The sequence below is a fragment of the Vombatus ursinus genome, unplaced genomic scaffold (genome assembly GCF_900497805.2).
Source record: "Vombatus ursinus unplaced genomic scaffold, bare-nosed wombat genome assembly UNPS02010219.1, whole genome shotgun sequence".
NCBI lineage: Eukaryota > Metazoa > Chordata > Mammalia > Diprotodontia > Vombatidae > Vombatus > Vombatus ursinus.
Genome location: NW_020949997.1, coordinates 9,867,415 through 9,882,576, shown reverse-complemented (window position 1 = coordinate 9,882,576; position 15,162 = coordinate 9,867,415). Strand labels below are relative to the sequence as shown.

The 15,162-nt window shown below is 36.8% G+C and overlaps 1 protein-coding gene across 3 annotated transcripts in view; it reads left to right on the top strand.

Annotated features, from left to right (window-relative positions):
* The window catches only part of ENTPD6 (ectonucleoside triphosphate diphosphohydrolase 6 (putative)), a 51,203-nt gene extending 36,483 nt beyond the window's left edge, over nucleotides 1-14,720 (top strand). For all 3 annotated transcript variants that reach the window (XM_027853970.1, XM_027853972.1, XM_027853971.1), the window contains 4 exons: nucleotides 1,124-1,264; nucleotides 8,015-8,071; nucleotides 11,614-11,726; nucleotides 12,814-14,720. In XM_027853970.1, coding sequence (XP_027709771.1) covers nucleotides 1,124-1,264; nucleotides 8,015-8,071; nucleotides 11,614-11,726; nucleotides 12,814-12,912 — 410 coding nt within the window. In that variant the 3' untranslated portion in view covers nucleotides 12,913-14,720. The remainder of the gene's footprint in view (nucleotides 1-1,123; nucleotides 1,265-8,014; nucleotides 8,072-11,613; nucleotides 11,727-12,813) is intronic.
* The last annotated feature ends 442 nt before the right edge of the window (nucleotides 14,721-15,162 follow it).

Below are 15,162 nucleotides of genomic sequence, written 5' to 3'. Positions count from 1 at the left end.
AAGGATGAAAACCGAGAAAGGGCTATGAAATTTTGCAATTATGTGATGATTGTTAATTTTGGAGAAAGCAATTTGATATGAATAATGTAGTTGGAAGCTATCTTTCAAAGTGGTTAGAAGAAAATGAGAGGAGAGGAAGCAGAGGCAATGACTATAGGTGGCTTTTTCTAGGAAATTGGCTGATAAAGTCAGATTATGGGAGACCCAACAATATGATGGCTGGGTCTAGTGATGTTTTTTTTAAAGTTGGGAAGACTCGAGCGTGTTTTTAGGCGTCAGGCAAGGAAGCAGTGATTGGGAGAAATTGACGATGGGGGATGGCTGCAGGAGCAGTCTACTGAGGAAGATGGAAAGGGATGGAATTAAGTGCACATATGGAGGGGGTGCATTTAGGGTTAGGCCTTGGTGAGGAGAAAGGCCACCTCATTATCAGAGGCACGAGTAAAGGAATATAATGGCAAGTGATAGTGCGATATGGAGAAGGGGAAAGTACAGAGCTCACACTAACGGCTTTCCTCAGAACAAGAGGTAGTAGTCATTCATGTACTTCCACCCATGTATGGATGGTATTGTAAGAGATAATATAATGTTGTGAAGAGTGAAATAGAGAGAGACCTGGATTCAGATCCATGATACTTACAATGGCTGTGTAACCACTGGCAAATCACTTAATATTTCTGAGTTTCAATTTCCTTATATGTCCTGTGTCTTTGTTAATACCTATAGTATTTACTTCACAGGATTGTTATGAAGATCTGAGTATGTAAAGCTCTTTGCAAACCTTAAAGCTCCAAAAAGATGTCAGCAGTTATTATCATCATCTCATTAGTCATGCAGTCTAGAATTTTTTTTTCTATTTGGGGCTAGAGTAATGAAAATTCACTCAGCGTCATAAACTATTAACTTATTCTCCCCATCATCTTTTAATAGTTTAGTAATTTCCAGATCCGATTAAGAAAACAGGAAGCTTATGAGTTTTCTTTGGCATATTTGGCATCTTGTTTCACGTTTAATTGAACTACTTCACAAATTAAATATGCAGAAGACCATTAGGTCCTCATATATATGTGTGCTTAGTAATTTTCAAAAACCATAACCAATTGTATGTTTCTTTTGCTTTTAGGGGTTCACCTGTATGAATTGTGCTCTAAAAGAGTATCAGAAATCATCCGTAACAAGGTGCATAAAACTGAAGAAGTCAAGAACTTGGATTTTTATGCTTTTTCTTACTATTATGATCTTGCAGCAAATGTTGGTCTCATAGGTAAGGAAATGTTACTTGTCCTTTTCATGCCCAATTTAGTGGTGCTAGAGTTAAGATGGTCTTCAAATACCAGATCTCTTTTATGACCTCTGGAAGAATTTGTTTCCCCCTTCACTCTTAATCATGTTAAAGGAACCATGGAGATAAGATTATGGAAATATGCTTGAAACTGTTTTAGGAATCACTGACAGTCCTGTTGAGAATATATTTTATGGGTGAGGAGGGCTGGGAGGAAGACAATAGACCAGACCTTTCATTTCTGTAGAGAATTTTCATTTCATTTCTGTAGAGAATTCCCAGTGAGCAAACTACTACCAGTGTGGGTCAGTGCATTCTCCACAACTTATAGCCCTAGAGGGTTTCCAGGTGCACTGAGCCATTAAGTAATTTGCCCAGAATCAAACAGCTGCTATGTGTCAGAGGAAGGATTAGAATCCAGGTCTGAGGCTGATTGTCTCTCCACTACGCCAGGACTGTCTATGGTATCATAATTCTGAATTAAGGAGGTACTAACTTAGTTTTTAGAAATTAATGAGTTTATTGATACCACCAAAACCATCATTTCTTTTTTATATTAAAAGATACCTTACACTTATATGACACTTTTCTTTAAGACAGGGGTGTGACCTTTATACCAATAAATTGAACCCAAATCTAGCAAGTTTCCATGAAATGTAGCTAAAGCAGCATCTTAACCCTGCCTTAGGGACAGACACCATGGACAGAACATCAGTGTCCCCACTTTGATTAGAATTTGGAGGTAGCACGCATCATTTTTCTGAGGAAAGAATTTGCATGCCTTAAAGCACTATGCAAATGTTAGTTATTTTTGTATCACCTCTGCCACCTACCTGATTATATCTCAAGCCTCTCCTTGTCTAAGAAAGACTTGCAGTGGAAGGGACCAACTTCCTCAATCCTACCAGTTTCTTCTGAATAGTTCAGAATGGTCTAGAGACATAACTTAATTCATCTTTATATATCCTAATGAGATAAGCCAGGGTTAAGAGTTTTGCTCTCCTTGTGAGGAAGATCTGAGTCTACTTCATTAGAGGGGACCATGGTCCCTTTAATAAAGTGCCATTGGCTCAGAAAAAAAAAGTTTTGATTTCCACTTAAACTATTAGGCAGAGAGGTAATAAAAGTCAGATGAGTTGAAAAAATAAGGGGTAAACCTGGTCATTTCCTTTTAAACTAAAACCCAAATTGAAGTATATTGCCTGGAGTTGGGGGCAAATAAAGATTTGAATCATTACATGAAATTACCATCTTTCTCAGAATCTTCAAATAGCTCTGGATAAACAGTACTCAAATGGAACTGTGATCTTAATGTGAGTATTCCTTCAACAGTATAGAGCAACCCACCCATGCCTGACCTTCCTGTGTGATTCTGGTCTATGTCTTCCTATAAGTTTTCCACAGGGGGTCCACCCAATGTTCTGGGAGCTTTCCTCTCTATCTTTTTGACATTACCATAGAACCAAAGGAACATAGGCTAACTACTGGCTATCCCATGCTCTTACCACCTGACCAATCTGATTTCTTTGATCACATCCTTTTCATCACTTTTTTAACATAATTCTTTGTTTATAATGTGTTGCAGCTTGCTCATACGTTTTTTGTACCTCTACATTACCCTTTGAGCATTTCTTAACTTCAGTTCTTTTAGAGTCTAAAGTGTTCTACTTGTAACCACACACACACACACACACATACACAATATACATGTGCGCACGCACATGCACACAAATATTGATATTAAAGTAGCGGGCCTTCGTTCTGAGAAGCAGCTTAGGTTAATTAAAGAACCTTTGTAGCATCCCATGGGCATCACAACCTACTCTCTTTCTATTCAAATCTCTGCCCAGCTCACTGTCCATTTATACTGTCCATGATGTATCTACTGATAAATGAACTCTGTAGGTTGTCTATTCAACTGCATATTCATAGTCTGGACAATATTCTTCATACACTTTGTATATTTTCTGTGAGATAGGACATATTCCTTTGGATGACTGGATCTCATTTAGGTTCTGCAGTATTCCAGAGCTTGATGCAATTAACAGACTTTGATCTAATAACAGAAGAAGCTGGAGGACCTTGTCATCTATAAGGAACCCTTCCTTAATGTGGAATTGGTGTTGGATTTCCATGACTATTATATATGCCTTTGGCAAGTCTACATCTGGCTATCTTATACTTCACTTATTATTAATGATCATCAAAGTTATCTCTGTTACATCTTTCAGTGAATCTTGTATAATTTTGATGTGTTCTTGTGCATTACCTTGTTGGACATTTTAAGACAGTGTAAGATTTAGACAAAAATCTTAATTTAAGACAATTCTACTGAATCAAATGCTCTTTTATAATCAGCAGACAAAAAGCACAGTGGAATTTTACATCCTTTACATCCTTTAGTCAAATGTTTTATGGTAAAGGTGTGGTCTTCTAAGAAATGTCACTTGTCAAAACCTGCCTTTTTAATACGTTCCATCAAGGATATTCTCCTTTATTATTCAAAGGGATTCAGATTGTTAATCCTGGATTATTCTTTCATTTTTGTATAGGTGAGAAAGTATACTTATTGGTCAGCAGTAGTTATTAATGTTCTCTTGGCCATTTTTTTTTTTTTTTTATAACAAGGTCTGAGTTTTTGGTTGGAGATTTGTCCCCCCATGCTTTTGGTACCTTTCCTTCCTTCAAATACCTTGAGAATCAATGTCTGGTCCCTCAAAATTGTGTCACCTCCAGCACAGATATTCTTTGTGTATTCCCAGTCTAGACCATCCTTTCTTGTCTTTTTTCAGGGCCATTTCCGCTTTCTTTGTAAGCATATCCAGTGCTATTATCTTAGTGTTTGAATGTGGTTGGTTCCATTGTCCATAATGATGAAGAGTTTGTTGTAAAAATATTGTGTTCCTTCCAGTTTTTTCTTAAAAGGCCCTCAGGATTACATTTACCAAACTTTCTTTGAACTAATTTTCTTCTCTGCTCCTCCTCACTCTTATATGAGGAAATAATGCCAACCAATCTCCTAAACAACTTTTTAAAACAAGTTTATATTCTAAATCAGTGTTGCCCATGGCTGCCATACTTTTCTACTTCCCAAGTGAGTTGTATGTTTGTAGACTGAGGCTTTTAAGCACTTTTGGCCTCGTTAAACAGTTGATTAAATTATCTGTATGAAAAAGCTATAATCAGTGTTAGTATCATTTTTCCCATCCATTTCCTATTTCCCGGTATCAGTAGTTTGTTTAAATACAACAGGTCAGAGATTTAATTACATGTTATATCTTTTTCACTTATTCTTCTGCTTCATATTATATCAATTTGGATTTTTGCTTTAACACGCTAGTGATCCAACTGTATACAAACTGCTGATTCAGGAATAATTCCCACATCAGTAATGCATAGTCCTTTTTTAAAATACAGTCAGTTTCATTTTTTGTGATGTTATTTAGTGCTTTACATACCCAGTGCCTTAGGAATTTTTTTCCTCAAAAAAAAAAAGGTTAATGTTATATAGACATGAGGCTTCTGTATTCTATGCAGGTCCTTGGCCTCTCTAATTCCTTATTCCTGAGCTCTATTTGTCAACATATTTTCACTCTTATTTGTCCCTACTTTTGGATTGAAGTCATCAGAATCAAAATATATGTTGATTTAACTTGGAGGGTCTTAAGGAAAATTCTTTGTAGAATGTCTCTGCCTCTTTATAATCTGCAACAGATATTATGATGTAAAATGCAATTATTTCCTTGGTGGTCTTTTTGCAAATAATTCTCAGGAGCATTGAAACACAAGTTGACAAAATGTCCCATGATATGATACCATGATATGATATTTCAACCAATTTCTTTATTCACCTCACCAAGAATAACCTATGAGCTATTCTTCTATTTAGCTTCATCTTCTTCCTGAAGATTCTTTTGATGGTAGGATGATCTGGGTTTCTTGGGGTGTAGTTGATAGGATGCTAGACTTGGAGTCAGGAAGATCTGGGTTCAAATCCTGCATCCAGCTGTGTAATCAAGTTATTCAACCTCTTAGAGCTTTCAATTCTTCATTTGTTAAATGGGGATAAAGATGTTTTTGTACCCACCTCACAAGGTTGTTGTAAGAGTTTCCAATGGAGTAATATATGTAAAATATTTTACAAACTTTAAACCAATTATGTATGTATGTATGTATCAATCAATTAGTATTCAGTGCCCTTTGCCAATTTTTGACCATGTTAGTTAAAGTACCGGATGGTAAGTAACGGTAGAAGAAGAAAGACAGCTAGTCCATATTTCTGTGGTTATGCAATGTTTTTGTCAGTGTGGGTAGACAGATGGCTTGGGAGTTGAAGAAGAGAGAGTATGTTCCCTTGTTCATATCCCAACAAATTCACAGGTGTCATAAACTAAAAAAGTTGAACTCCAGGCTAGACTATAGTTGGTATAGTATAACCATAAAGGCAACACATATTGTTTTCCTCTTAATCTGTTCATTTTTCACATTCTGGGAAACATATACTAAAAAACAACAGCAAAACATTCGAAATCTATTTGAGTTTATTCCTTCAGGGTACCAGAACATAATGAAACTCCCCCTCCCCCTGGAAAAGCATAGGGGAATTTACCTATCCAAATTAGTGTTGTCACCTTGGCAGGCTATACAATTAATTCCAATGATGCAACCACTGTTCAAAACATTTTTAGAATTGAAAAGAGCCCCGGATTTGGAGTCTCAATATCTGGGGTCAGATCCTGGCTGTGCAATGAACCCCCTGTGTAGCCTTGAGCCTATAAAATAAGAGAATTGGATTAGAATTAGGAGTTCTTAACCTTTTTAATCGTGGACCCCTGTGGCAGTCTGGTAAGGCCTCTGAACCTGTTCTCAGAATAATGGTTTTAAATGTATAAAGTAAAATGCATAGAATTGCAAAGGAAACCAATTATATTGAAATGAAGATATAATTTTTTTTTCCCATCCAAGTTCATGTACCCCCTGAAATCAATCTACAAACCTGTTGGGGTGTCTGTTAAGAGACTATGGACTAAACAATCTCTAAAGTCTCTTTCAGCTCTGTGTCCTTTGATCTTGTTTTAAAATTTATTTCACCCTGGGCAAGAAATTACTTAAGTTCTTAGTGCCCCAAGCAACTTTGTACCATGGTAATTTGCAAAGAAGGTGCTGATCTGCAGGAAATTCTTCACCAGTAAATCCCTACCAAAAAAAAACATAGGTGTGGTAAAATATATATGTGCATGTACACACATACATGTGTATATTGTACATATGCATATTTGCATGTATACACAAATACATGTGTGTTACGTGTGTGTGTACGTACAGATACAAAGAGAGTCACACCTTAATTTATTTTTAACCAAAAATGGTATTGCTTTGATTACCAGACTTAGCTTTGAATAACCTCTGGATTATTTCCAAAAGTCATCGATTTACCACCACGAAGGATATTCAAAAAACTCTGCCAAAGGCTCCAAAGCCATTTCCCAAGGAGGAACTTCCGAAATATTTTAAACAGTGTCACCTTTGGATTGTGTGTGTAGAGCCTCTCACGGTGACTCCTTTGAAGTTGACGAGTCATTTAAAGGTATAAACCCAAAATGATTGTTTAAAAAATCAGACAAATGCCCTCAGAATAAGACCTCGTGGTCTTCCTGGGAAGCTCCCAAAGGGAGATGAATCAAGCTTTTAATGCCTGCTCTCATTCTGCAGAATACCATGAAAGAGATCTTAATGTTCCCAGGAGGATTTTTAAGAGAACAGCCAACTGCGTTTACTGGGTTTGTTTTGTAGACTCAGAAAAATTATTCCAGAAGGCTACTACCAAATCTGTCCCACAGCTAAGGAACAGCTTCTTGAACTTCAGGATTTTTTATGAACCTAGATTTAGAATTGTATTGATCCTTAGAACAAGGAAGTATCTGCTTGGTGATTTTCCTCTCTTGGCTGACACCTTTGAAATCAAGGAGCCCTCCAAGGCCCTTTGACTATGTTTCCCCTTCATTCCCCTTTATGATCCTGTAGAGGATGCATACCTTTCCTGAAGCTCTGTCCTATTAAGAAAAGATAATACATACGGCAGCAGTTTCTGCAGATTCAGTTTTCACCACCACTCTATCCTAAAAAACTTGATTAGGCAAGGAAAATTACAATAATGATTTTATGGAACTTTAAAAACATAGTGGCAAGTCAAATTATTGCACTGCAGGCCATAGTTTTTCCCTTTTTCATCTTTAGCATTGTTGTATAATCCGCAGCATGGTATTAATGATTAGAGTGCTGGGTTTGGAGTCAGGAAGATCTGATTTCAAAACTTGCCTCAGACACTAACTGTGTGAGCCTTGGCAAGTTGCATAGTGTCTCAGATGACTGACTCCAAAGGGGACTTACTTGCTAAATTATAGATCACATAGAAGGAATTTCCATATAGAGCATTCCCTAGCTCAGGGATGGGAAACTTGCAGCCTCAAAGTCACATGTGGCCCTCTAGGTCCTCAGGTACAGCCCTTTGACTGAATCCGTACTTCACAGAATAAATCCCCTTAATAAAAGGATTGTTCGGTTAAACTTGGACTGAGTCAAAAGGCTGCACCCAAGGACCTAGAAGGCCACATGTGGCCTCAAGGCCACAGGTTCTCCACCCTTGCTAGCTGATGAAATCACAGATTCCTGTGTGTGATGACCTGGAATCCAGAATCTTTGTAAAAAATTAACATTTTTCTTTTCTTACAGATAAGGAAAAAGGAGGCAGTCTCACAGTTGAAGACTTTGAAGTTGCAGCAAAATATGGCAAGTAAAGTTAGACCTTTTGCATGTTGGAAGTAGGCCCCAAAGGACAATTTCCATGTCAACATGGAAGGCAGCCACATAGCTAGGATTAATATTCTGGATTCTCGGGGGCAACTAGGTGGTGCAGTGGATAGAGCACCAGCCCCAGAGTCAGGAGGACCTGAGTTCAAATGTGTCCTCAGACACATAACACTTACTAGCTGTGTGACCCTGGGCAAGTCACTTAACCCCATTGCCTAGCCAAAAAAAAAAAAATATTCTGGATTCTCCTTTCTTGATTCTGTCCACTAGACCATACCATCTTTCTAATAATTACTTACTCTTTACAGTGTCAGATATGCAGTGGTTGGTTATGAATTTTGTGTATCACAATTTGCTCCAATGATATTTTCTAATTATTGTTTTGTGTGGGCTGCATTAAATTCAGTATTAAAGCTGTTGTTTGTTCTTACCAGAACATAGATGGTAGCCAGTTGATAAGAGATTGCCATCTCATACATCCTAATGCCACAGAATTTAGTTGTACTTGGGTCAGAAATGTTACTTTACCTGGTTGGTAGGTTCCAAATGCTCACTTCTGCAACTGCAGTTTTGAAATTATTTGTGTATATGCTCCAAAATTAATTCCATTTTAATTCAACAAATATTAACTGCCTACTTTATGTCTGACATGTCCACTAGCTTCCGGTGATACTAAGGCAAAAAGGAAACAGCCCTTCTCTCCAGAAGCTTACATTCTCTATTATACCGAAGAATGTTAAATGTTATTTTTCTTAAGATTTTATTCATTTAAAGGAATGTACCTTTTACATAGTAGGCCTTCAATAATGTGTGTTGAATTGAATGTTCTGTGGCTTTCAAGAAAAGCCAGAACAATCGTCTTCAATTGTATAAAATAGCTAATTTGTAATTGTCCATGATTTGATGCCAATTTAATGTCAGTAGAGCAGGGGTGGAAAACCCCAGTCCTTGGCTGGATTTCATCTGACCTTCAGGACACAAACATAGAATCTTGGAGTTTGTAGGAATCTTATCTGTATTCAAATTCAACTCACTCCATGAAGAAATTGCCCTATAGGATTCTGCTAGGTAACATACCTGACATACAATTTATACTTGAATCTTTTCAGTGACCTCACAAAGCACCATTTTCTAGATACCTGTTAGAATGTGTCTTATATTGTTCTTATATTGAATGTTCTTATGTAAGAATGTTCTTATATTGAACCAAAAACTGCTTCCCAGTAATTTGCATCTATAAGTCCTGGTAGTTCTAACATTCTAGAAGTATAAAGAATAAGGCACCAGCCCCTCAGATATGTGACTATAGCTATAAAGCTGCTCCCCTCTTCCCCTAACTAGGTCTTTTCTTTAGACTGAATATCCCCAGTTCTTTCTACCATTTATCACATAAAATGGTTTCTAGATCCCTCGCTGTCCAGATTGCTTCTTCTGTATGACCTTAACAAGAACTCTCTAAAGTATAGCAACTGGACCTGAGCACAGTACTCAAAATATGTGATCAGTTGAAAGGACTTTTATCCTCTCATATCCCAAACACAGTACTTCTGATAAAACCTAAGATTTATTAGCATTTTTAATAACCAGCTTTACTCTTGACCATTTCATTGAGCTTGATGTCAGTTTAAACCCCTAAGCCTTTTTTTTTTTCCATCATGGGCATTCCAACCATGTCTTCCCAGTACTATAATTTTTCATTTGATTTCTCAAACCTATTTGGCCCATCATACTAGCCTTTTGAGATTTTCCTGGATTCTGATTTTGTCCTCAAGAATATTTATTATTTTTCCCAGCTTTGTCATCTGTAGATTGATGTCTTTCTGTGTTTGCAAATTATTGATAAGTATGTTAAAAAGAAAAGGGCAAAGGCATGCTTTGTCCATTTTAACAATGTGCTGGTCATTGTCAATGCAGCCCAGAGAATAATTTCTTCCCAGCAAATTTATAACAATATTATGTATATCACAGCTTAAGAATTCCTTCAGCATGAAACTTTTGCAGACTAAAGAGCTAGGAACAGAATTATAGTCATAATTAGCAAAAGGAAGTGACAAAAATATTCTTTCTCAGAAGCTAGAAGCCTCAATATAATTGGATTTCATAATAAAGTAGTGATTTACCTATTACTTAAGCTGCTGGAGGCTTTTCTCCCCTCCTGGGTTTTTTTTTTTCCCTATTTCTTCTGCCCCTCTCTATCCCTTCTTCACTGTTTTTCCCTCAAGCTATCCCTCTCTGTGACTGTCCTTTCATTTTCCTCAGTTCCCTTTCCCTTCAGTCATTCCCTTTCCTCCCTTTCTTCTCTTTCCTTTATCTCTCCTGGCCTAAGTTAATTGCAACACAGAATTGAAACTGCAATTTAAATATTCTTTTAATTGGCTAACATTTTATGTTACCATTCTTAATTTTAAAATCACCCTTTAACCCAGCAATAGCACTTCTAGGGCTATATCCCAAAGAGATCACACAAACGGGAAGAGGGCCTACATGTACAAAAATATTCATAGCAGCTCTTTTCATGGTGGCAAAGAATTGGAAATTGAGAGGATGCCCATCAATTGGGGAATGGCTGAGCAAGTTGTGGTGTATGAATGTGATGGAATATTATTGTGCTATAAGAAATGATGAACAGGCTGACTTCAGAAAAACCTGGAAAGACTTATATGGTCTGATGCTGAGTGAAGTGAGCAGAACCAAGGGAACGTTGTACACAATAACAGCCACATTGTGTGATGACTAATATTGAAAAACTTAACCCTTTCTGGCAATACAAGGATCTAAGACATCTCCAGAGGCTTTGTGATGGAAAATGCTATCCACACCCAAAGAAAGAACTATGGAAGCTGAATTGCTATTTTTTTTCCTCTTCTGTTGAGTTTTGTTTCCTCTTTCTGATGGTTCCTTCTATTGGTTTTAATTTCTACTTATAACATCACTAATGTGAAAATATGTTTAATATGAATGTAAATGTATAGCCTATATCAGATTATGTGCCGTTTTGGGGAGGGTGGTGGGGAGAAAGAGGGAGAAAAATTTTAAACTCAAAAGCATATGGAAGTGATTATTGATAAATCAAAATTAATTAAAAAAAGGTTTAAAAAAATTTTTAAATCAGATGTTTAGTTACTGTCTTCTCCCCCCAAAAAAACTTCTAATCATTTAAATTAAGTTGATTTTTACTTCTGTGTCATACGCTGTTGATTATTTTTTTTCCCTGTTTATCAATAACCCTTCATAGAAGGAAATCGCCAAGAGATTATTTTTTTGTAGCTGATCTCATAAATGTCACAGAGAATTATTCTGAGTTAGGAATGTGTTGCTTTTGCAATGTAAGTAGATGGTATTCACAGTGACTTTTTAAAAACGTGTATAGAGTCACAGTAAAGAGAGAAGATAAGAGAAAGATGTGGCTTTCTTCTCCATATTTATCATATCAAAAAAAAAAGCTAATTCCTGTTCTTAAGTTAATCATTTCAAAATTAGCTGTGAAATGGAAGGTGATTTTCCTTTTTTATTCCCCCTAGTTTGTAAAACCATGGAAATTAACCCACAGGAGAATCCTTTTATTTGTATGGACCTTACCTACATTAGTTTGCTACTTCAAGAATTTGGGTTTCCAAAAACCAAAGTGCTTAAGGTAAGAGTCTGCTACTTTTATACTCCTGACAATCTCAAAAATAGAATGCCAATCCTTTACGGCAGAATTGTAAGAACTGTAATCCTAACACAGAAATCTCCAATATAATTTCCTTTTACAAATTATTATGATAGTTTGAAAAGGATACTAACATAAATTTCATTCAAAAAAACCAATAGCTACAAGAACTCAAAAGGACTTTTAAGTGTTATAGTAATATTAAATTCTGACCATGCCAAGAATTAAAAACTCCAAGGAATTTCTACTAAAAAGAGTACTTTCAAGATGACCTGGTCATATCATATGCATAGTTATGTATATTTTACATAGTTTCTTTTGTAAAAGAGGAAATAAAATTTAGTAAAGTTATAACTTTTTGACGTATAAACTTTTTATTAATTAAATCTTACTTGATGGATAAACTTTTCAAATGGACTAGTGGTAGTTTGTTAAAAGAAAACAAGTCAGAGTAAGTTACATAGTGAAGTGATCAAATCATACTTTAGAGTTATTCCATTTCCAGTATCTGACTTTTTAGTATCCCTTATCAGTTAGGATGTGTTGATTGGTAGAAATCAGATGTGACTGTCCTGTATATATCCTATTTGAGCATAGATTCCAGTGAACAATTTAGATCTGGAAGAGATTTCAAAAGCCCAACACCCACCCCCCACCCCACCCCCAGTTTACAAATGAGGAAACTAAGGCTAATAAAAATTAAATTATTTGCGCAGGATCATGCCAGCCAGCAAGTGTCAGAAGTGGGATTTGAACCTCGGTCTTCATGACACCAAATCCAGCATTCTGTCCACTATACCACATTTTTTTAACATGACCTTTAACCATGGCAGCTAGGTGGCACAATGGATAGAGCACTGGCCCTGGAGTCAGTAGGACCTGAGTTCAAATCCATCCTCAGACACATAACACTTACTAGCTGTGTGACCCTGGGCAAGTGACTTAACCCCATTGACCTAGTCAAAAAACAAACAAACAAACAAACATGACCTTTAACTATTTTCTTTTAAACATGATCTTTATCCACACTCTTTAACATAATCTTTTTCTCTTTTTTTTTCTTTTTAAGCTGGCTCGGAAAATTGATGATATCGAAACCAGTTGGGCTCTGGGAGCCACTTTTCACTACATTGATTCACTCAACAGACAACAGAACAAAGTTTCATAGTGCCTGAGACCTTCATATAAGCCTTATTTCGAAGAATATTGCCAAGCCTTTTTTGAGCAGAGCCCTTGAGCACCTTAATGAGGGGTCAGTGATATTACTCTGGAAGTTTTTCCACAAGAGTTGCTACAGTCTCCATGAGAACCTGACACCTTTGTGGAATTTATGTGACTCCATCTTCTATTGAACGGCATTTGGGAACAGTTTGGTGAACAGCCAAGTAAACATTTCCCAATTGTGTTAATTAAATCTTAATTTATTATGATCTGATTTTTAACAAAGACTTCACTATTTATGTTTTGGAGAGTTTCTATTGGTGCATTGTGTTGCCTTTGCAATGCTAACCGTTGGGACACCTACATTGACGTTAGTGTGTGGACAATAGACTGCTTTGTTTTATTCAATCCAGAATGCATTTTTGGTCCAATTTTGAAGGTGCATAATTTGTTCAGTGTCCATACAACCCATACCTGATGGCAAGGCAGACTTCTATAGTTATTCTAGAGGAGCTTGAGTGACCTAGGCACTTTTCATTTACTTAAGGGATTATTTCATCTCTCACTAGTTTTATGTGGACAGAAGAGTGATGTGAGTAAGTGTAGGCCAGTTTTCTTCAGTCAATAGATGACAGCCCCCTTCACAACTGGCCAGAAAGTTGTGAAAAGGAGATATTTTTCAGCATTTCTAGTACTGTGAAGCTCCTCTCTCATGGCACGTGGGTTATTTCCATCCCATCCTTCTATTCCTATCTGCTTGCTTCTATAGTGACCTTAACTTCTCCATCTACTCCTTGGAGAAGAAGTTGGTGAAGAGATAACATACAACTTGGTGGGTTTTGTCTTCCCTTTGAGTTGACAAAGTAAAAATTAAGCCCCAGTAGGATAGACTAATCCTAAGGGTAGTCTATAGAGAACCTTAGAGTTGAAAATGTTTATCTCTTTATGTATATTCAAATTCAGTTTTTCCAGAGACCAGCCCTGCTAAATGCTTACAAGGTTTGGTTTTGGATTTAATTCTTTCTTCACTAGAAGAGTTGTCACTGTGATTGCACTGTGATTATCCTATCTCCAGGGAAGACACCATAGAAAATGGTAGAATTGCATCCTCATCTTATGTGCCACTGGCTACAAGACTAAATGATGAGCATAATTATGAGTATTAATGGATATAAATACATTTACTTTTGTTTTTTGTTTTTTTTCCCCCAAATTTCTTCACTTGAAGACTCATTAAGTTTTCAGGCTTTCTGAGTGTCCTTTCCCCCTTCTCTGGGCATTGTCTTCCCTGTCCGAATGAATGTATTGCTGCATTGAGCCAGGTTTGCAGCCAAGCAGGGTTGGTAACTAGAACAGTGTCAGTGCTATAGGGAGATCAAGGGAAATGTTTTGAAGCATCGAACACTGACTTTGTGAAAATTTTTCTATTCCATCTGAAACTGGACTCAAGTTCCCAGAATTTCCCCACCACTCTTCCTGAAATTACAGACAGACTGTAGGATATTTATGAACATGCAGTGGCATTTTAGGTACTAATACTAGTACTAATATTACTAGTATTATGTCCTAGTATTACTCGTATTAGGTACTAACTCACCTCAATGATCTCCAAACGTCTGACTGTAAACTACCTCCATGGTGCTGTCTCCATATATATTGGTTACCTAGAGTTTATGGTGGAGGAGATGCTGTTCTTGTTCTGCCAAAACACCGTTTAGGTACTCATCAGTCATTTCTTAAAAACCATCTGTGCCCGTAAATACTTGAAACAGCTAAATGTTATATGTGTTCCCCAAAATAAAAAAAAAGTTTACAACTGTCATCTTTAACTCTCTGTGTGCTTGATGAGTGAGTATGCAAAAAAGATCTGTGAACAGACTTTAAAAGGTACCATCATTAAGTCTAATTAATTTTATCATCAGTAAAAACAACTCTTAGGAGTTAGAAGCAGCTGGATGGCACAGTGGAGAGAGTACTGGACTTAGAGTCAGGAAGATTGGGGTTCATATGTGGCCTCAGACACTTAATAGCTGTGGGACCCTGGGCAAGTCACTTAACCTCTATCAACCTCCATTTTCTTAGCTGTAAAATGAGGATAATAACAGTATTTACCTCCCACGGTGGTTGGAAGGACCAAATGAAATAATATATTTAAAGTGCTTGGCACAGTGCCTGGCTCATAGTAGGCACTCTACAAATGCATATTTCCTTCTTTCCTCATGAATGAGCTATGCCCATGGCACAGGAGACATAAGGA